General features: G+C 44.0%; 1 protein-coding gene and 1 long non-coding RNA gene across 4 annotated transcripts in view; one reads left to right on the plus strand and one right to left on the minus strand.

The window, feature by feature from the left end:
• Txndc11 (thioredoxin domain containing 11) overlaps positions 1-21463 on the minus strand; it is a 57141-nt gene that overhangs the window by 5392 nt on the left and 30286 nt on the right. For 2 of the 3 annotated variants that reach the window (XM_034504300.2, XM_076937431.1), the window contains exons 6-10: positions 13057-13169; positions 10757-10957; positions 6755-7547; positions 3712-3860; positions 3361-3470 (exon numbers count right to left, since the gene is read on the minus strand). In XM_034504300.2, coding sequence (XP_034360191.1) covers positions 3361-3470; positions 3712-3860; positions 6755-7547; positions 10757-10957; positions 13057-13169 — 1366 coding nt within the window. The remainder of the gene's footprint in view (positions 1-3360; positions 3471-3711; positions 3861-6754; positions 7548-10756; positions 10958-13056; positions 13170-21463) is intronic. The other variant, XM_034504302.2, reaches the window with a different exon arrangement.
• LOC143442892 (uncharacterized) lies at positions 7546-10763 on the plus strand. The gene is made up of 3 exons (XR_013111486.1): positions 7546-8010; positions 8432-8566; positions 9572-10763. It is a non-coding gene; the product is annotated as an uncharacterized LOC143442892 (long non-coding RNA).

The raw sequence follows: 21463 nt of genomic DNA on the forward strand, positions 1-21463 counted from the left end.
ATGTAAAACTCTCAGCTCCTCCTGCACCATGCCCGCCTGGATGCTGCCGTGTTCCTGTCTTGATGATAATGGACTGACTGACCCTCTGAACCTGTAAGGCAGCTCCAATTAAATGTTGTCCTTATAGGAGTTGCCTTGGTCATGGTGTCTATTCCCAGCAGTAAAACCATAATGAAGACAAAATGATAGATGCTTGCTTAGCATAATTTATAGCAGGCATGGTGGCACACACCTCTAATTTCAACACTCAAGAGACAAAACCAAGAGGATTACAAGTTCGAGGTCACCTTTGGCTACATAGCTGAGGTCATCTTTAGCTGCATAGTTATTTGGAGGCCAGCTGGGAATCTGGGATACTTTCATATCTGGATACACACAGAAAACTCTAAAATTGGCACAACCAAATGTAAATTTTTCCTCTACATCTTTTAACAAAATGGCATGTCTGCCTCTGCTTGTGAAGCCAAGTGATGTTGGCCACCATCCTTCAGAGTTGAATGCATTTTCCCTCCAAATGTGTACTTCAATGAAGAGTCCACTGTGGAGTGAGATCCTTTAAAACCCACAGGGACTGCACTAAGCCACCAAGGCTCCTTCTTGGGATCCTCCAGTTCCAGTATGGCTTATGAGCTGGGACAGCAGCAGTCATACAGCTCCCACCCTTCCCTTCTCCATTAATTTAAGGATGGACAGAAATGTCCACTATGCCAACATCACTGATACATGCCTTTCCTGTTGCTGTAAGGATTTTATTAAGTCCCCAAAGTGAAATTAACTGAATCAGAAATGTACAACTTTGTGACTTCTTGCAAATGTTGTCTGACTATGCTACTTTATTTTATCAATACTAGATCTGTCACTTGAAAGCATTTATTAACTTAATAAGTGTAAATGACACTTTACTTACATTTCTTAGGTGTTAGTTTCCCTGTTGTTTGCTTATTCTATCATTAGCCTGTGCTCTTTGTTCACACTGGATTTTACCTGTTTTTGTTGGTTTGCTTGGTTTTTTGAGACAGAGCTTCTCTGTGTAGTCCTGGCTGTCCTGGAACTAGCTTTGTAGACCAGGTTAGCATTGTATTCAGAGATCTGCCTGCCTCTGCCTCCACGGTGCAGTGCCAGGATTAAAGGCGTGTGCCACAACCCAATGTATGCAGAGCTTAGGATTGAGGCAGGGCATTGTGTATGCCAGACAGCACTCTATCCCCACACTCCAGCTCCAGCCCACTTGGAATGTGGTAGGTCTACAGTTATCAACTCTTGAGTCTGAATATTGGTCCCTAATTTACATGTTGCACAATTCTGTTGCCTAATATTTCTGTGCCTTAAATCAGAAGAAAGTGATGGATTCAGCAGTTTCACTCGCCTGGTGTTCTGAGGTTCTTCTCAAAAGGACCTCTAGTTATTACTGGGAACAAACAGGCAGCAAGTGAAATATAAGTACACATGTGTTAGGACTACCCTTTTAAGCATTTTTTTTTTTTTTAATTTTATTATGGCTAGGGATATAGCTAAGTGGTAGAACATTTGCTTTGTATGCATGAGGTCCTCGGTTTAATCCTGCCACTAACAAAGAAAAAAAAGGAAAGAAAGAAAACCATTCACATCAAGTGTATTGTTTTCACTGCACATACTTCTAGTGGATATGAATTATCTTTCATTATCTTTTCATTGGAAAGATTTTTTATCTCTATTTTTTGTTTTTTCCCCCATGATCTAGTCTAAACTGCTCACTTAATGATCTGGATTTGAGGGCTTGGTGAAGTGCTTATTGTATAAGCTATTGCTATTGCTCTTGGTTGCTGACCAGACTAGAGCCTACTGTAGACACAACACACTTCAGCTGCAGGACACAGAAATTAGGCTGGAAAGGAGGTGGAAGGTCACAGGACCATAAGATGCTAGCTATCAGGCAGCTAGGAAGGAAAAGGCATCAATGATCCTACCCAGTGGCAGAGCCTGTATGCACAATGCTGACCTCCAGACAAGATGTGGCCCACAGGCACATATCAGTGGCATGACTATTTTCTGACTGGATTTGAGGCCTGCTCCATAACTCCAAAAGACCATCAAAACTAATCAAAAGAACATGGCCGTGGAGGTCACAGGCCCTAGTGGGCAAACATACTAGTGTTGTTCTACTAAATGTACAAATACTCTGTAAATATTTATGCTTATACCCACAGGCAAATGCTGCTCTCAGCTTTTATCAGAGAAGCTTCTTTCTGCAGCCAACAGTGGTAGATGAAGGAACTCAGGGAGATAAGAAAGTTTAAGAACTGATGATTGGGGGAGGGAGTTGAAAAGCTCTATTCTGAGCATGACACAGCCATTGCATTCATGAACTCACAGCATTTACTTAGGGATAGGGGAGGGGCTCATGGCCTCTCCCTCCTGGGGATTCATTAGCTAGTGATGGATGCCAAGGGAGGGGAAGTGCTCATCTTCAATAGTGTAGCCACTGGTATATCCTTATGTTCTAGAGGACAGCTCCACACCCATAAGCATGTGGGTGACTCTGGTTAAACTAGGTTACAAAACAAAAACAGTATGACATGAAATCAGGAAGCGACTTACAGGGATGAAAGTAAGACGGTTAAATGAGCATGAGGGTGGAAAAAAAGGTGTGCATTGAGTGTACTTAGAATGCACCGTATCTGCACATATAAAACTGCTGGGGAGCTGGGTATGATGGTGCACACCTTCATTCTTAGCACACAAGAGGCAGAAGTGGGTGGATCTGAGTTCAAAGGTCAGTGTGGTTTTACATAGTGAGTTCCAGGACAGCCAGAGCTACATAGTAGACCCTGTCTCAAAACAAAATAAAACAAAGCGAACATTTCCCATCTACCCAACTGTCAAAGAATATATGTAATTAAACTGGTGTTTGAAGGCAGGCATGGTAGCTTACACCTGTAACCCTAGCACTTGGTAGACTGAGGCAAAAGGACTCCCAGGAATTAAAGGCCAGCCTGGGCTACATAGTAAGCTTAAGACAACCTGAATTAGAGTGAGAGTCTGTCTCAAAACAAAGGACTTAAAATGTGTTTATACAAAAGCCCACATAAAGCAACCACAGTCTTAACTAGACACATGTCTATCAACGAAGTCTTCCTCTTGATTTCATCAATGAAGAGGAAAACAAGAGCAAAGGCCCCGAGTCCCAGGGCTGGGTTGCAATTCTGGGGACCTGCTTCCCAAGACACATCTAAGCAGCCAGACCTAGACCTGTTTTCCTATGTATTTCAGTCAGCAATAAGCATTTTTATAGCATTAACTTCCAGCCCACCCAGCATGGGCTGGTTGGCAGAGAGGATTCAGAGCGGCACAGCTGGCGATGCTAAAGACTGGTGTCCTTACCTGGCCACAGTAAATGTGTCTTCTGGCAGGAGCCGAGCTAGCTGGATGAAGATGTGATTGAGAGACGGGCAAAAGCCACACCACTGTGTATAATAGAGCAGCAGAACATCCTGTGGGAAGGGGAGAGAGTAGTTACTCCTGCCTGCTCCCGGCCCTCGACTCCTGCTGTGCTGGGAACCCAAAGGCATTGAGTCAGCTTGACTGCTTGTCAAGGAATTAAGAGGGACAGAGGGCTTGACTTGTCTCTCTCTGGCAATCCTAAACCTGTCCCTGTAGTGATCAGGACGGAATGCAGGGCCTCACGGTGCTGGGGCAAGCACTCTCCATGAAGCCCTAGTTCTCATCCTATACCTGTTTCCGAAGAGTTACTTCCCAGAAGGTATCAGTTGTCACTTCAGTGATTAAATGCTGGGTCTGGGTCGGAAACTGAGCAGAATCGCTTCCAGTGAGATGCCTTTTCAAGGGGCTGTAGAGAACGCTGAAGTTTTGAATAAAAGACTCTGAAAGGAAAGAGAAAATGAGATCAGCTTAGTCTAGGTACAAGTGAAATAGCCTGCCTACTTTAAATTCAAACACTTCAAAATTGAAATGATTTCCCATGTCTATATTTTTATTGTTTTATTTTACTTTTGGTTTGGTTTTAAGACAGGGTCTTCCTTTATAGTTCTGGCTGATTTGGAACTTGCTATGTAGACTAGGCTGGTCCTGAACTCAGAGATCTACCTGCCTCTTGAGTAATAGGAGCAAAGGCCTGTGTCTCCGTATTTATAGTTTTTTTTTTGTTGTGCTTGTTTTTTGTTTTAAGCAGAACCTAACACAAAGGCCCAGGGTACCATCAGACCTGACTTTGGCAACAGTAACTCAAAGGACAGTCCTTTACTAATTAAATAGTGTGTAAGCGGGGTGCTCAATGCATTGTGGGGATTCCATCCTGCTCTGTCCCACAGGGACTGCCACAGACACACACCATGAGAACACACACAGCGGCACACACCAGACCCTCTGCAAGTGCAGCTGTGAACCCTTTAAGCAGCACTACAAATGCAGCACCAGTGCAATGTGAAGGTGTTTAACACTCATTAATCTGAGACCAAGAAGCTTTTTGTTTCCTTTATTAAAGTTCTTCATGTTTCCTTTTTTAAAAAGCTAACAAAAGTAAAGAATTATACATGGTGGAAAATATATAAATAAACCTGTAAGTAATAAAAGTCTTAACTTATGCCAAAAATCTCACCCTTGCCACCAATGCCACATCTCAGAACCCTCTGCCTCAGCAAAGCAGCCCTAGTCTATAAACTTCCCTGTCTTCCAACTGCCTCCAATGGAGGTCTTAACAGACGGTGGCTCACTCTGTAGAAGCAGGAGGTAGGAAGAGTGTTGTGAACACTAAAGACGTCTTTCTTCATCATAGCTCAGCAAAACTTAGTTGACTCTAGTTTTGGACTGTGAAATCACAACTTCTCAATCTGAATGAGGCCTAAATTCTGAAGCCACTCCCAAATCTGCTACAAAGTAAAGAGAGAAAATTGCTGGGCCAGAGTTGATACAAAAGATGAAATGAAACCTCAAGAGGGCTTCTTTCAGAAAACTTGTAAATTCAAATATGTTACAAGCTTCTCTGAGCTGAGCAGTACTCACAGAATCCAGAGAACCCAATTACCACTTGCTTTAAAGCTTACACGTTCATTTGGGTGTGGTGGTGCACACCTTTAATTCTAGTGCTTGGGAGGCAGAGGCAGGTAGATCTCTGAGTCTGAGGCCAACCTGGTCTACACAGTGAGTTGTAGGAAAGCCAAAGCTACATAGACAAACCCTGTTTCAAAGAAGGAAAAAAAAAAATAACATTAACAAAAAACTTAGCTGGGGGCTATGGAGAGGTAGCTGCTCTTTAAGAGGACCTGGGTTCAGTTTTCAGCATCTACATGGTAGCTCACAATTTGCCTGTTTCAGGAGATTCAGTGCCTCTTCCGGCCTCTCTGGGTACCACACATACATGCAGGCAAAATACCATATACATAAAAATAAATAAATAAATAAAAATAAAAGCTTAAACCACGTGCTTGGGGGCATGGAGAAATGGCTCAAGGGCACTGTTTTTCCAGAGGACCCAGGTTCTAAGCACCACATAGTGGCTCAGAATCACCTGTAGCTTCAGATTCAAGGGACCTGACATCCTCTTATGGCTTCTGCAGGTACCACACACACGTGGTATACAGACATACATGCAGCAAAATACTCATGCACATAAAATAAAAATAAACATCAAAATAAAATACATATTTGTTTCATTTTAAGAAAGCCAAATATACCAACATATCATAAACTGGGAGTAACTGTAATCCATAAAGTGACTGACCACAGGTTTGCTTTGAGCATCAAAGAGCTCTTGTGATTAGAATATATAATTTGACACAGAATAACCAACATTTCTGGGTCTTTTCATGAAGGTAGCTAACGTGAATGCTCCACCTGGACAGACAAAGGACTAGGAGTTAAGGCTGTGCTCACCCTGCCTTCACAGTCTATAAACTGAGAACTCAAGTTCCTCTCACTATCACAAAAGTCCTTCCTCTACTCGGCAACAAGCACTGGCTCTCCCTGCACCTCCAGCGATGCTGAACTAACGAGGCTTTTGAATTCTTAGCTTCTTGTGTTGCGTGTCAGGAACTTCGGCAAAGTCCAGGAAAAGGACAGCATGGGTCCATTTGCTGCTGCTGCTGCTGCTGCTGCCAAGCCCTGAGAGTCAACTCTGGGCTGCTTTCCCACAGTAAAAAGGCTTAGGTCACCTCACGTGGTTTTTACTGCAACCCGGCCTCAACACTTGTATGCTGCAGCGTAAGCACAGGGGGTTAAGGCAGGCTTCTTCAACATGCTATGAAAGTTCAGCACAACAAATGGGGCGAGGTGGCCCTGAGAGACACATTCAACACAAGAGTGAGCGAGACAATCTAAGTACACTTCTTTCTGCTTCAGCTCCTTTCAACTGTGCTGCTATTACTGCCATGTTCATCAGCTCCCGCATGCCCCACTAGAAAGGCTTTCACGACACTGTCTGGCATGGGAGGCCAGGTTCCTTGTGATTAACCTTTGCTCAGCTTTGGAAAGGTGACAGAAGTTGCCCATCTTAGACTCAGACCCTACAGATTAGATGACAAACTAGACGAAAATTTGACAGATGGAAGCTTCTGCTCTATTTCCTGGACAAACTAGCTTCTTTTCAAACTCACCAGCTAACAGATAAAGACAATTTCTGATCAGTTGTCTGAAGACTTAAAACTGAGCTATGAAGCTGGTGTCACCCCCATGATCAGGAATAATGAGACCATTAATACAAATTATAGCTCTTAAGCTAAGTACAGCTAATATGCTGAGGGAGGCAAACCACCTACAGTACCTAGAGTGAACTTCATGAGGGCTTGTTTGGGATCCAGGATATAGTGAGATTCTTCTTTCACATCAACAATTGTGGCAAACTCCTTCACGGGAGCAGAGCTTGGGGCACCCAGTCTCTCTGCATATAACCAAAATAAATTGGAATCCAAAAGGTAGATGTTCAGGGTCTTGTTGGTTCTGCAGCTCAGGCCTGTGAAGGCTGTGCTAGTGAGGCCCACTTCAGGAAAGTGGTACCTGTCCTCCTCAATGTGAGGAATGGGGCTCGGGGCAGTAGCCTCACAGCTCTTCTCTAAGAAAGAGAACTCGAGGGCTGGGGCTGTAAAGACATCCTGTTCAGAGCCAGTGAAGCTTGCCATGCCCCAGGATATGGTCCTGCAACATGCAGTGTAGTAGCTGAAAGGGCTATAGGAGGTTAAAAAATTGCTGCATTCTATGCTGCCCGACACCATGTGATAAAAAGTCTGCTCCTTGAGGTAGAAAGAATCCAGAGCGGCTGCCATCTCGAAGAAGTTGCACTGTGGCACACTCACTGAGCTAGGCCTGGTACCACCCACTGTCTGGTTGACACACAGCTCACAGACATTGTGGGTCCTGGAGAGGGCTGGCCCCTGTGGCAGCACCACTGTGTTACAGCAGGGGGATGCTGCCATCAGCTGAGCATCAGGCAGTGGGGCTGGCAGCTCTGGTGCCAGGGACTGGAACACAGGTGTCTCCACTCGCCGCAGATGCTGAAGGAGGCGCTCCACCACCTGGTCCCCATGACAGTTATTGTACTCCAAGGCCACTTCGGTGATCTGAAAGACAGGGTAGAACTGGTAAGAGGCTCAAATTTTATGGATGTGGAAAATGGCAGCTATGCTGCCGGGATGGCATCCCTGAGTCACAAGCAGGAGAGAAATAGTCATGCCAAACTTTTGTTGTTGTTGTAGTTTTGTTTTTAGTTATGTGAGTCAGGGTTTCTCTTCAGACTGGCCTGGAATTTATAGTAATCTGCCAGCCTCTGCCTCCCAAGTGCTGGAATTAAAGGCATGCACTACCACTGCCCAGCTCACACCAGACTCTTAATACAGGGGTCTGAGTTATTTTTTTTTTTTTTTTACAACATGCCCCTCTATCAGCAAGCAATGAACCACTGCTCTGAGTCAGAAGGTTCTAGAGATATCTGCCCACCATAGACAGAGAAAAGTCCAGCAGGCAAAACTGTTCAGCTCAGGACTATATCCAGACAGAACAGAACGGAGTCCTCTTGCCTCCCAGGTGAGCTACTTTCCTCATACCTTTAACATTCTCCAATCTACGGGAAGTCTGAAAACTTCTCAAACACTTGTGGAGATTTAAGTAAATTTATAGCATATATTTTCCCAAATACATCTATGCCACACAGGAGATCACCATGCCAGTCTGCTCCCAATAGTCCACCTGTCTTTCCTTTCCAGAGCACCTTTCCCCTCCCTGGACCACTGTTGCTAGGTTTCTAGCCTCAAGCTCAGTCTCCTTAGGCCACACCTTCCTTTTTCTTAAGCCTGAATGTCCACACTGATGACTGCTGTTCTTAAGCCCCTGCTCCATAAAGGCAGCCCCACTCTGAATGGTAAATGAACTAGCTTCTGCAATTTTAGCCCCTGACACCCTCCTATGACCTCAAAGGTTTCTGCTGGAACGTCCCTTTTCTTTACAGGTTTATGGATCTTCACTGACAGGACCAAGTTTGAGCACGTGTGAACATATGGCATTTCAGAGAAATGAATACAGTATCCTTTCTTGAAGGAGTAACCACTTTACTCTCAAGTTTAAGGTCATCTTCAACTACTTGGTAAGTTCAAAGCTAGTCTGGGCTATATGAGATTGTCTCAAACAAAAAAGTGTGTCAGTATGTATGAACCACTTAGAATACATTTCCAACTTAGACAACTTCTATAACAGTATTTATGGAAGATTAATTTAAAATGTATTTACAAAGTCACTTTAGATGGTAAACTACATGTGTTAAATGACCCCTCACCCATATAAACTTCATTATCCTTTTTGGACAAGATTCTTGACAGTACATGTGCCAATTCCCAAAGACTTCTCAGAGTAGAAAACAGGTCAAAAGGGCTTTGGAGGCTGAGACAAACATTTCCTTTGACTGGCATGTTGCATAATATATAGCATGATGTCTCAAGAACACTCTTAGGGACCTGAAGGACTGGTGTTCCTGGTGTCAGGATCTCTGTTTTCTTTGTGTGTACACATGGAGGTGTGGAGTGTGCATTTATGCAGCACAGGTGTAAGGGCACCTGCCCACTCCTGGCCTACACAAAGCCTACAACTGTTACAAATGTCCTTGTTTACTATGCCCTCAAGAGTATGAGTTCTTTCAACCTTCTGCCCACAACCTTCTGCCCAGACCTAGGCCCACAATGAACAACAAAGCTACCGAGTCCCCTTCTTACCCAGTGTGCCTGCTTCCTTCTAGGCCTCCTCTGCCCTCTTCTGCCACTTCCTGACCCTGGCCTGGCTGAGCCCCGACTGTCCTCTGCCTGAATTATAAGCAGATTCTTGGTTCCAAACTGGACCACCTTCTGAGACCAAATGCCAGTGTTTGCCACATACTTACTTTCCCATGAGCTCCCAGTACTTAATGAACACTAGCCAGGCTCACCTGCCACATGGAGGGAACGTGCTAGGCAGATGTTACTTGTCTCAGAAATGCATAATATGAAGGGGCCATACCAACCATATGTGGAGGGAGGGTGACAGACTCCACCTACCTCAGAGCACCCTTAAGAGCTTGGGGAACAGTCACAGGTGAAACTGATTTTTTTTTTTTTTAAAGGCCTGTTGGTAGATTCTAGAAACAAAAGATGTAGAGAGATGCTCATCTGAGAACATGAGACTGGAAGCAAAGCCTCCCTTTGGTACCAAATTCAACCTCAGCCCTCTGAAGTGAGGGACTAGACTCTTGCCAACACTACCCTGCCACCCTGCATGCCCAAGTCAAGGGAGACAAAAGTTAAAGTAAAGCCACAGCAACAGCTACCACCAAAGGCTGGAACCTGCAAAGACCTTGTCGACTCTTAATCTAGATAGCACAGAGGCCTGGGGCATGGAAAAGAAATTGTTGGATCATAAAGCATTCATGAGTGCACATTTTCTAAAGAAATAAAGCCTTAAGTTCTACTTTAGTTCAGTGGAAGGAAAAGAACTGCTTCACTTCTTCCTCTTTGCTTCCTTTAAAGCCAGGCTGTGCATCCATTGGAAGGCTCCCAGTGGGGATAACAAGTTGAACCAAATGCTGGAAAATAGCCTAGCAGCCTGGCTAGTGAGAATTCTACCCCAGCCTCCAGAGCAGTGCTGAGAGGCCCAGGGACAGCGACTGTCTGCTTTGCCTGGTCTGTGCTACAGGGATTCAGATTATAATCTGGGCCAATGAAGGGATCCTTGAAGGAAAGAAAAAAGTAAAATCCTAGTGAATCCAACTTAGCAATCTCAGGCTCTCTGCTGATTGTTATTGTTCCCTCTAAGTGCCTCCAAATGATCCACATATAAAATAAACTCATGCCTAGAGAGAACGAGTATCCCAGAGAGCAGTGCAGGAGGGAGGAAAGACTCCAGGTATTTGTCTCTGGAAACCTGTCCATCTGCACAACAATTAGGGTTTAGAGAAAAAGGAACACATCATCAGTGCAGCTGTGCTGGGCTAGGTCCCCCAAAAGTGGCACTCCCTAGGCTTTATCAGCTTGCCTGAGTTCCCATCACCCACTCAACAGGAAGGTCAGTGCAATCATCTGAAGAAGAGCTGTTTGCTAGGTCTCTGGAGAAGCAAATTCATTTCCTTTCTCTGCTATTTACCCTAGACCAGAGCAACAGACAGACAGTCAGAGAAACTGGGGAATCCCTGTCCCAGGCAAAGACCACTGAGCCCAGCTACTATTCCCAATGGCTACTTGTGATGATGGATTAGTGCTCTTGAATGTGGAAGGACAGTTATGGCAGGAGTCAGAACCACTAGGACTCTTACCTCATCTAGGAGAGGATGCCTCTCAGCTAAGGGATCAAAAGGTATGAACAGGAAGAGTGCTGGTCCTTTCTTCAGCTCATTGTTCAACAGCAGACTCTTGCCTCCATGGGGTTGTAGCCATCGGAAGAGGGTCTCCTGGTTTTCTGAGGCCCACTTATAGATGTTCTCAGCTGTGAAGTTCATGGCTTCCCTGGGGAAGACCTGCCAAGGACAAATGTAACAGAATAAAGCAGAGGTGTGTTAGACAAGGCAGAGCAAAGGACTAGCACCGCACTCCAGAGGCCAGGTCAAGCTGCACTGTGAGGGAGGAAAAGGCACCCAGAGGCCATGACTACTGGCTGTAAAGCCAACACTTAGTTCACCTCTCCACACAGTCTCAACAAGTAGGCAGAAAGCCACCATGGGAGCAAGAGGTGACTTTCATATCACTGGGTTCACCTTTTGTCCCCTGAGATAGACTCACCTATCCAGACACTTTCCCTGCCTTCAGGTGGCTGTAATGACCTCCAGTCACTCTAAGGAGGACTACAGAGCACCACGTGATATTTATAATAATCTAGGTCTATTGTCTGTGGTTATAGGATGTTATATCTTAATCTTAGTTTGTCAAATTCTGTCCCAGAGGCCAGAGTAAAGCATCCACTAGGGAGAGGCTACAAAAGCTTTGTTCGAGGTCACCCCAGTAACTGGACAAATTGCTGGCATCGAACATTGATCAGCAGATACGAGAACAATCAGTGACTTGAGCTTACACAGACAGGCCCTAGATCACATCGTGTGCAGCAGGAAGGAAAGAGACACTTGGAATTTTTGCTTTGTTTTTGTTTCGTTTTTTTCCTAACATAAAAGTATTTTTGAAAGTCCAATGATATAAATCACAAGTTTCAAACAATTTCCAGAGTGGTACTTTGGGAAGTTTCACAAAATGAAGTGTGGTAACACCAGAATGGAGACCTAAGTGACTTCACATGAATGTGCCTTCTGCTTTTTAAGACACTAACCTTCCAATGATACTTCATTTGAAAAAAGGCATCTGCTGACAAACACCTGAGGCAGCAAGCCTGGGCAGTCTCAGAACTACTACCCAGTTCTTCTTTCCCCCTTACTCTTCTGCAATGTCCTGTGCTATAAATACATGTCGGCTGAAGCAATGGTGTGAGAAAGAAAATGAGAGCTAGCAAAGCAGAGGAAGCGAAAATCGACATAAGCACAAGGAGAGTGGGCAGGCTGTGGAGGGGCAACCAGCGGCAAGGCTCAGAGGAGGATGGGGGGAGGGGGGGGCAAAACATTTCTGTTTGGAAAACAGAAAAATACGTTTAACAGAATATGAATACCAAGAATAAAGGCACAATATCTGTGAGCTCTGAGAGTTAGGCGGATGCTAAAATGACTGCAAGCAAGGACAATCCCTAATGAGTTCTCAACAGCACCTAGAAAGACCCCATGACCCTGAGCCAAGGGAAGAAACCTTCACTGCACCGAATACCAGTGATCCTGTCAGCAATGAAAACACTTCAGAGGACCATCGAGAGGGCTCAGGGGATAAAGGCACTTGTTGCCACGCCTGACGACCCGAGTTCCATTCCCAGGACATTTATGGTAGAAGGAGAAAATGAACTGCTGCAAACTGTCCTTGGACACACGTGCGTGTGTGCGTGTGTGTGTGTGTGTGTGTGACAAAATAAATGTAATTAAAAATAAAATACTTCAGAAAATTATCCTGTCAGCAACGACTGTTTAAGTAGCAAGGACACAGCTGTGAAGCTTGGTGAGTGGCAGCAGGCCCAGCAAAAAAAAGCAAAGGAAATCAGGGAACAAAGGAGACAATGAGAACCCAGTTCCTCTTAGGTGAGAAGCTATCAGCTTCTCCCTGTGTCTTGACAAAAACTTCAACATTGCTCTGTTAGTGCAGGAGACAAGCTGCTCACACCCCTGTGTTTCATACAAGAACAAATGAACAATACTGCCCAGTGGAAGCTCATCTCAGACGATCATGCACCTAGAGTGAGAGACCACCAACTGAGTAGCCGCAGCTTCACTTGAGAAGGGCAACTACAAAGCTATTCCAGAATCTAAGCAAACAGGTTCTAGACAGCACAACCAAGAGCCCTCTAACGCACAGATCTTAACCAGGGCTAGGCTCTAGAGTGGGCTTACAGGAATTCTCAATTTGTACATAAAATCACATGTTCTTTCCTAGGGAGAGGCCCATACATTTCATCCAGTTCTTAATTGAGTCTGTGACCTACATAAGGTTAAGAACCACTGCACTAATACAAATGTGATTTTAAAATACTTACAAGTGATGTGTTGAAATGTCTATGTAAATACACACTTCCAGAGTGTACTAAGGATACCAGTTTCGCAAGATGTTTATTTGTGATAACCCCAAATCGTACTGTTCCTAGGTAATCTGAAACAGAAAATTTTCCTTTATTAAAGAGAGGGCCCAGGCCTTAAAACAACACAAACCCATTGATCCAGCCCTACTGCGCGTAGCCCCTAGAGCAGGGCTGCTGCTAATCTGGCCTGGCCCTGGAAGGAGCAGCTGCAGAAGCTGGACTCTCACTCCCAGTCACTTGGGCTGGGAAGACTGCCACATCCCCCTGCAGCTATCTGACCTGTCTGCCTTGCCACCCTGTTCCCTATGCTCAAACAAGCCTACCTCTTGGCCAAGGCACAAGCTGCCATCTCTCGGCATGAGCAGCTCCTTCTCATTACTCTTCTTGCTCTCACTTTCCCTGACTACCTGCCTAGTATCAAGTACTCAGGGGAGGAAAGCTTTGAGGAGATTTTGGGACTTTATCTTCTTATTTTGATGGTACCTGTAAGTACCTATATTGTCTTATTCATTTATTTACATTATACTTTATCCAAATGCTTCTTAGGAATTTAAGTTCTTATTTATTGCTGGTACCCTAGTTGGATGAAGATGACTCTGAACTTCCAATCCTCCTGCCTCCACCTTCCCAGTACTGGATTAAAGGAATGTGTCCCCCACAATCAGTTGATAGGGTGCTGGGGAGCAAACCCAGGGTCTTATGCATGCTAGGCAAGCAATCTGCCAACTGAGCAGCATCGTGTGCCACCACTACATGTGAAGTGAGTGGATCTAGCATAGACAAACAACTCACACAGAATGACAATAAAAATGATTAAAATGTGCACACCACAGAAAGGGAAGGGACCTGGATAATCATTGCATCAAAAACTATCCAATCTCACTCTGAGGAAAGCAATGATAGCACTTTTGACCTTCCAACTGAGCCTGACATGTGAGGCATGGGATAGAGCATCAGTAACACTAGCAGAGAAGGTAAAATTTGAGCCTGGACAACAGAATTTTGTGGACTGCTAACAGCAACAAAGAAGGGACAGCACATCAGGCATGGTGGCACACACTTTTAGTCCCAGCACTCAGGAGACAAAGGCAAGCAGATCTCTGTGAGCTCGAGGCAAGCCTGGTCTACAAAGCAAGTTCCAGGATAGCCAGCACTATTACACAGAGAAACCCTGTCCTAACAAACAGGGGTGGGGAGGGGGAGAAAAGAGAATAGAAACACCTTCAATACAGCACAACTTCTGTTTGAAGTTTAAAACAAAACCTCTCAGGCTTGGAAAACAGTATTTTTTCCTAATGGGCACAGAGGAGTAGAAATGTACAAAGACCCTGAAAGAGGGTACAGAGGCACACACTGAATAGACTCAGATACTCTGAAGACTGGGGGAAAAGGAATGCTTGAGCCTAGGAAGAGCTTAAGACCAAGCTGGGCAAAGTATGGAGACATGCCTCAAACAGAACAAGAAGAATCTGAAGGGAGAGTAAAGTTAGTTTGGTGTTGGGACACAAAGAGGGTCATAGCCTCATATGTGATGTTTTCATCACTAAAAATAAATAGATGAATGAATGAATAAATGAATGAATGAATGAATGAATGAATGAATAAATAAATAAATAAATAAATAGGCTTTAGTCTGCTGTGTGTGCATCTGCCATAGTATGACTGTAGAGAGTAAAAAGAAAACTTCTGGTACAGGTTCTGTGGACAGAACCCAGGTTGTTAGCTCAATAGCAAGTACCTTGCCTGCTTAGTCTTCCTTAATTTTCAGGAACCACGCAATATGATAGTGTTGAACTATTATAAAATAAAGTATTCCCTGTTGCAGGGGATGTATAAGACAGTGTAGGGAGCACGTCGTCCTCTCCTACTCTCCTTCTTCCTTACTGTACATGTTAAATAAGATCAGTTAAATTTCAGATGCTACCAGCTTACCAAGTAACCCATATACAAATCTGAACAAATTCAACACATGCAGGTATCACCTTCAAAGCCTGGCACTGTGGTACACACACATTTAATCCTAGCACTTACAGGCAGAGGTCTCAGGTCTCTGTGAGTCTGAGGCCAGCCTGGTCTACAGAGTGAGTCCAGGTCAGCTTAAGCTGTTTCATAAGATCCTGTCTCAAAAACAAAAAAATGTTTTTTTCAATCCCAAGTCCAACCTTCCAGCATTGCCTGCCTCACCCTTTAGGTAAGGAGCTGCTGACTGGAACAGTGGGAATGCCTCTCTACCATGATAAATAATCCTAAACACAAACCTGACGAGTTTAAAGTGACATAAGAGAAACACAGGAAGAATAAACCAGAAAGCAAAAAGAATGGTTTGTGTGGAGGCCTGCATGTACCTGGGTATCTGACCACAGTCATGCAAGGGAAATTGAAAGAAGCTACTATAGAAAGCAATCACTAGCAAAAATACTAACTGCAAGTCAGAACACTACAGTGAGGGTGGGGGAGAAAGAACCAACCTCAGTAACTGCAGAGCTGTAAAACTAAGGGCCAAGAGAACTGGACTGAGTCCATAAATCTCATTAAAAATGCTTCCCACGAGGCTATATAACTGGCAATCCTGAAACTACTAACACATCTTTTTACCTAAGTATATTGCCATCATGGGAACCAGGATTTTTACTACTAGAGTAACAAGCTACACCATAGGAGAGGAAGGGTAAAATGAATCCTGCTGTGTGTGTCCGACTGGAATCAGAGAGAACTGTGTAAGCTAGCTTTTCATCTGCACATATATATAGGATATAAAAATATGGATGCATTCATATATGGGTATAAACACATGTGTTTCCAGGTTCTATCTGCTGAGACTTTGAACTAAGAATGCCCTGAAGCCACCAAAGAGTATATACCCAGCAGTTAGACCTTCATCCCCAGCTGTCAATCTCCACTGAAAGGCAATAGACTTTTACAGAAGAGGCTGATGGGGGGAATAGCAGGGAGAGATGTGTGTGGCGGTCCTGTGGATGGAATAGCAGGGAGAGAGAGATGTGTGTGGCGGTCCTGTGGATGGAATAGCAGGGAGAGAGAGATGTGTGTGGCAGTCCTATAGATGGAATAGCAGGGAGAGATGTGTGGTGGTCCTGTGGATGGAATAGCAGGGAGAGATGTGTGTGGCGGTCCTATAGATGGAATAGCAGAAAGAGATGTGTGTGGCGGTCGTGTAGATGGAATAGCAGGGAGAGATGTGTGTGGCAGTCCTGTGGATGGAATAGCAGGGAGAGATGTGTGGCGGTCCTGTGGATGGAATAGCAGGGAGAGATGTGTGTGGCAGTCCTGTGGATGGAATAGCAGGGAGAGATGTGTGTGGCGGTCCTATAGATGGAATAGCAGGGAGAGATGTGTGTGGCGGTCCTATAGATGGAATAGCAGGGAGAGATGTGTGTGGCAGTCCTGTGGATGGAATAGCAGGCAGAGATGTGTGGTGGTCCTGTGGATGGAATAGCAGGGAGAGATGTGTGTGGCGGTCCTGTGGATGGACCCTGGGCCTTCCAGATGCTAGCAGGCGTTCTTACCATTCAGCCACTCTCCAAGTCCCTTTAAAAAAAAATCAAACGCTCAACACCTTAAGTTCAGATGAAGAAAATATCAGGAAAGAATGGCAGCACCTGAGCTACAGCTGAAGCCTGCCGAGCCTAAGTGACACTGCACAGGAAAGGAAGGCTGTGTCATGGTGAACAGCTGTGGACAGAGCAGGAAAATCAGCCAAGGACAACACTGATGCGGGGTTCTGCTAACATCTCCAGCGTGATATGCTGCAGCAGAAGAATAAAAAGTGACAGCCTGACCCAAGGCTGAGGGGGGCCATGCAACTGCATCTGTATGAACCAAACAGGTTGCCCACACAAAGCAGAGCCCAACACACTGCAACTTTGAAACATTACTTTTCACACATGAAGACATTTGTAAAAATCAAACTTTGTGTGAGCATGGTGGAAATTCTCCAGAAAGAAGTACATCAAGTTTGCAATCTCATACAATAACTAATACTTGGATCAACATAGGAAATTTACAGCTTAAGAATAATGTGAGTGCACCCTGCTAAAGCAGGCACCGCATGTCCTACACATGTCCTCTTTGTCACTTATAAAATGGATCCTTTGTTCTAGAAGTAATGAGGTTCCAATATTTTAATTAAGAACTATAAAAGCCAGGCGTAATACAAGATAGAATGATCAGGAGTTCATGGTCATCTTCAACTATGTAGGGACTCTATGAGAGTGTCTAAAGGAAACGAAAAAAACAAACAAAGCAACCTTGAATATGTTGAAGAATTTAAAATAAATTAAGGCTCATATTCTCTCCTCCCTTGCCCCCTCCAAGAAAAATCTACCAAGAGCCAGGTGTTATTTAAGTGGGCATACTGCTTTTAATGTAGGCAGAGGTAGACAGGTCTGAGTGTAGGCCAGCCTGGTCTACAGACCTAGTTCCAGGATAGTCAGGGTTACACAGAGAAACCCTGTCTTGAACACCCTCCCCCCAATCTAACATAAGAAAAGTCACATTCTATTACTTTTTTAAGATCAGAAAAAAAGGGAGCAAGGGAGCTGAAAAGACAGCTCAATGGTTAAGAGCACCAGCTCTTAACACTGGCTTAATGGTTAAGAGAACCATCAGAACTCAGGTCCTGAGTTCAATTTTCAGCAACTACATGGTGCCTCACAACCATCGACAACGGGAGCTGATGCCCTCTGCTAGCATATACGTGCACATGCAGAGAGAGCACTCACATAAATACATAAATCTTTAAAAGAAAAAAATTAGAAAACTGTGTGTCTATGTCTGTGTGTGGGTATATGCACCTGGAGCTGTAGTTATAGGCAGCTGTGAGTCCCTATCATGGACACTGAGATATGATCCTGGTTTACCTGCAAGAGCAGTATGCCCACTTAAATACTGAATCATCGCTTCAGGCCTCTAAATTAATTCTTGTAGGTCTCTATACAGTCTATTTATTAGCCTGATCCTTATCCAGCTTCAGATCCCTGGTAACCACAAAGTGGCAAATGGTAGCAAAAATGACTACAAATGTGACAAGCTCTTGAAAGAACATCTGGGCAAGGAAACAGCTGCATGTGCCGATAGCTAATCAGATAAAGGTGATCAGAGCCTGAACTGTGGCCACTCATTCTGTCTAGGAGGGGAAAAGGAAAACACTCAACTATCTTGTTGTAAGAGCTGAGGCATGAACCCTGTGTCTCTAGAGCCCACTGAGTCACTCTTAGACACACTATAAGATAGGACATATTCCATGAACATTGCATGAGGAAAGCAACAGAATGCACCGGGGTCTGTGAAGTCTGGGGGGCTTTCAGTGGTTAGCCATCTCCCATGTACCCTAGGGACAGCTTTAGTCATTTTTCCTGTTCCTTGGACACACACTTGTCAGCACCCACCACTGTTGCTCACTAAGGGTGCAAGGAGAATGAAGGAGGAAGAATTGCCTGTGGTTTCCCTTCAGGTCAGTCTGGACTCTCATGCTTGCATCAGGATTTTGTTAGGGGTTTCTGAATGCTCTCACCTCAGTCTGTTCTTTTAGTACCATTTCCCTTAAAGTCAGTATGAAATACTAAAACCAATTTTATATTAAGAAAAGCACACATCTTCTGAGCTATGATCGCATCAATAAGGTAAAATGTTAACCTTTCAAATGCTACAGGAAGAGTAAGAATAGCTACTTTCATTAGAAAAAAAGAATAGAAGACCAGGCATGGTGGCACACACCTTTAATCCCAGCACTTGGGAGGCAGAGACAGGTGGATCTCTAAGTTAGTGGCCAGCCTGGTCTACAGAGTGAGTTCCAGGACAGCCAGGACACAAGACAGTACCTCCTAAACTTCACCATTAGAACCTCTCCAAGGTCAGGATAATTACCATCAAAGATGTCATTCCCTTCCCACTCCTTCCGAAAGAGATATACGTTCTAACTATAAATTGAGCTTACACTAATTGTCTCAGACACCTACAGCACCTGGAGTTCTGGGAGCACTGTACTCAAGGATCCTCAAAGAACAAACAGGCTAGAACTGAAGAAGGCAGAACTCTCAGACCTCCAGAAGACTTCTGTGTGAGCTGATCTCTCAGGGATCTGAACAAAGAGGAATAAGAGAAAATACATACAGACACCTAGTGATAAGTATGTCGTGGTCTACTCCATAACTACGTATCAGCAGATTGAGCTACATGTATTTAATCAGCATGATTTACCTCTAGGGAAATTTCTCTTCTGGGCATTTTTTTTTTTTTTAAACTTCTTTACATCAAGGTTACCTGTGACCTTTCAATAGGCAAACCAGTGTGGCCCCTATTTTATTCTCATTAACTTCTGGTTTTCTCTCTCTTGTCTTCTTCGGGGCTTTAGACAAATTGGGAAAGTGGAAATAACAGTATGCTAAAAGAGGGTAACAACTGTCCCATGGTAGCTGGTGACTCCTTCCTCAGTGCACTTATGATGACAACTTCAGACTCCAATGACAAACATGTCTATCAAATGAAAAACCTTATAAAAAATTTTTTTAAAAAAGGACACAGTAGCCAAGTGGTAGGTAATGGCACACACCTTTAATCCCAGCACTTATGAGGTAGAGGCAAGTGGATCTCTGAGTTTGAGGCCAGCCTGGTCTACAGAGTGAGTTCTAGGCCAGCCAGGGCTACACAGAGAAACCCTGTCTCAAAAAAAAAAAAAAAAAAAAAAAAAAAAAAAAAAAAAAAAAAACCCAAAAAGATATGTTGCAGAAATATTTCCTATGTATAAACTACTGTGATATTTGTATGTTACCCTAGAAATGTAACTTTGAGGTTTGTATATTTTCATGATTCTTCACATAGAGGCTAAAGCAATTAGCCTGAGAAGGTGGCTAGTGTGAACATGAGCTTACAAGCCCTCCTCCACCTGTTTCAGGCTGTACTGTGTGCTAATCAAGTCAGCCACGTGAGGTATTTCTTTCCCTCAAGAATAAAGTCGGGGCTATTTCCAGGCTACGCTGGTTTGCCAGTGTTTGTCAAGACACTACTAAACACAGAAAATCCTCTCCTGTGAGCTGGAAAAAGAGGGAAAGCAAGATGCAGTTCCAGATATATTATTTTAGAAGAACATAAACTCCAGAGCTAAGTAGCTGTTGTCACACATCTCTGTGACAAGAAAATATACACTCTCACAGCGGCAGTCCTGTTCATTAGATCCCAAAGCACAGTGTGAAGTGCTCAGACACTTCCCTTCAACCTCCTTCCTTCCCACCCTCTGAGAAGGTGGCTAGTGTGACCATGAGCTTACAAGCCCTCCTCCACCTGTTTCAGGCTGTACTGTGTGCTAATCAAGTCAGCCACGTGAGGTGTTCTTTCCCTCAAGCCAGCCCTTTAAAGCCATGAGAAGCACCCCTGCCTCCCTCCCTGTAATTACTGGCCTGTAATTACTGTAGAAGGATCTCGGCATTTTAGAACTAAAGTGTCCATTAGAGGCTACTACGGCAAAACCCCTTTAAGACAAAAAAAAAAAAAAAACAAAAAAACAAAAAACATGCAAGCCACTAAGCCCACTACTAAATTTTCATCTTTTTCTTTTTAAACACAAGGTCTCCTTCTGAAATCTAAGCTGGTCTCAACTCACAGGAAACCTCCTGCCTCTACCTCTAGAGTTATAAGCCACCATTGCCAACTATTATATTTTTTTGTCTGTTCTTTTTTTTTGAGACAGGGTTTCTCTGTGTAGCCCTGGCTATCCTAGAACTCATGCTATAGATCATGCTGACCTCGAACTCACAGAGATCCACTTGCCTCCGCCTCCTGAGTGCATGGGTTAAAGGTGTGCACCCCCACCACCTGGCATTATTTCTTTAAGCAAAAGAATAATAAAAACTGTTGACACCAAATGGCTCTAAGAACAAGACTCTGCTGTCTGGATAAGGCTGTTTTCCTTTAGGTCCTAGGTACGGGCCCACAGTTAAATACTTAGCACTTGGAAATGACTAAGCATTAATGAGAACCCACTAAGACTTACACTGAAGAATCAAAAAGAAGCTTTAACTAAATGAATAATCATGCTATGAATGAGAAAGTGAAGGTAAGTGTGATCCTATGAACTGACTTCAAACCAGTTTCCATATTTAACATAATTCTAACCCTATCAACCCAAAGGCATGGATGTATATAAAAATAAAATGTCACAAGAACACAAGAACTAGTAAAGTGTAGAATCTATCTATACTTTACCAAGTAGTAACAGCTTAGAAAGCCATTAATTCATCATATTCATGTCTATAAAAATGATCACCTTGAGATGGAGAGATGGCTCAGGGGTTAAGAGCACTGACTGCTCCCACAGAGGTCCTGAGTTCAATTCCCAGCAACCACATGGTGG

This window comes from Arvicanthis niloticus, chromosome 6 (genome assembly GCF_011762505.2).
Source record: "Arvicanthis niloticus isolate mArvNil1 chromosome 6, mArvNil1.pat.X, whole genome shotgun sequence".
NCBI lineage: Eukaryota > Metazoa > Chordata > Mammalia > Rodentia > Muridae > Arvicanthis > Arvicanthis niloticus.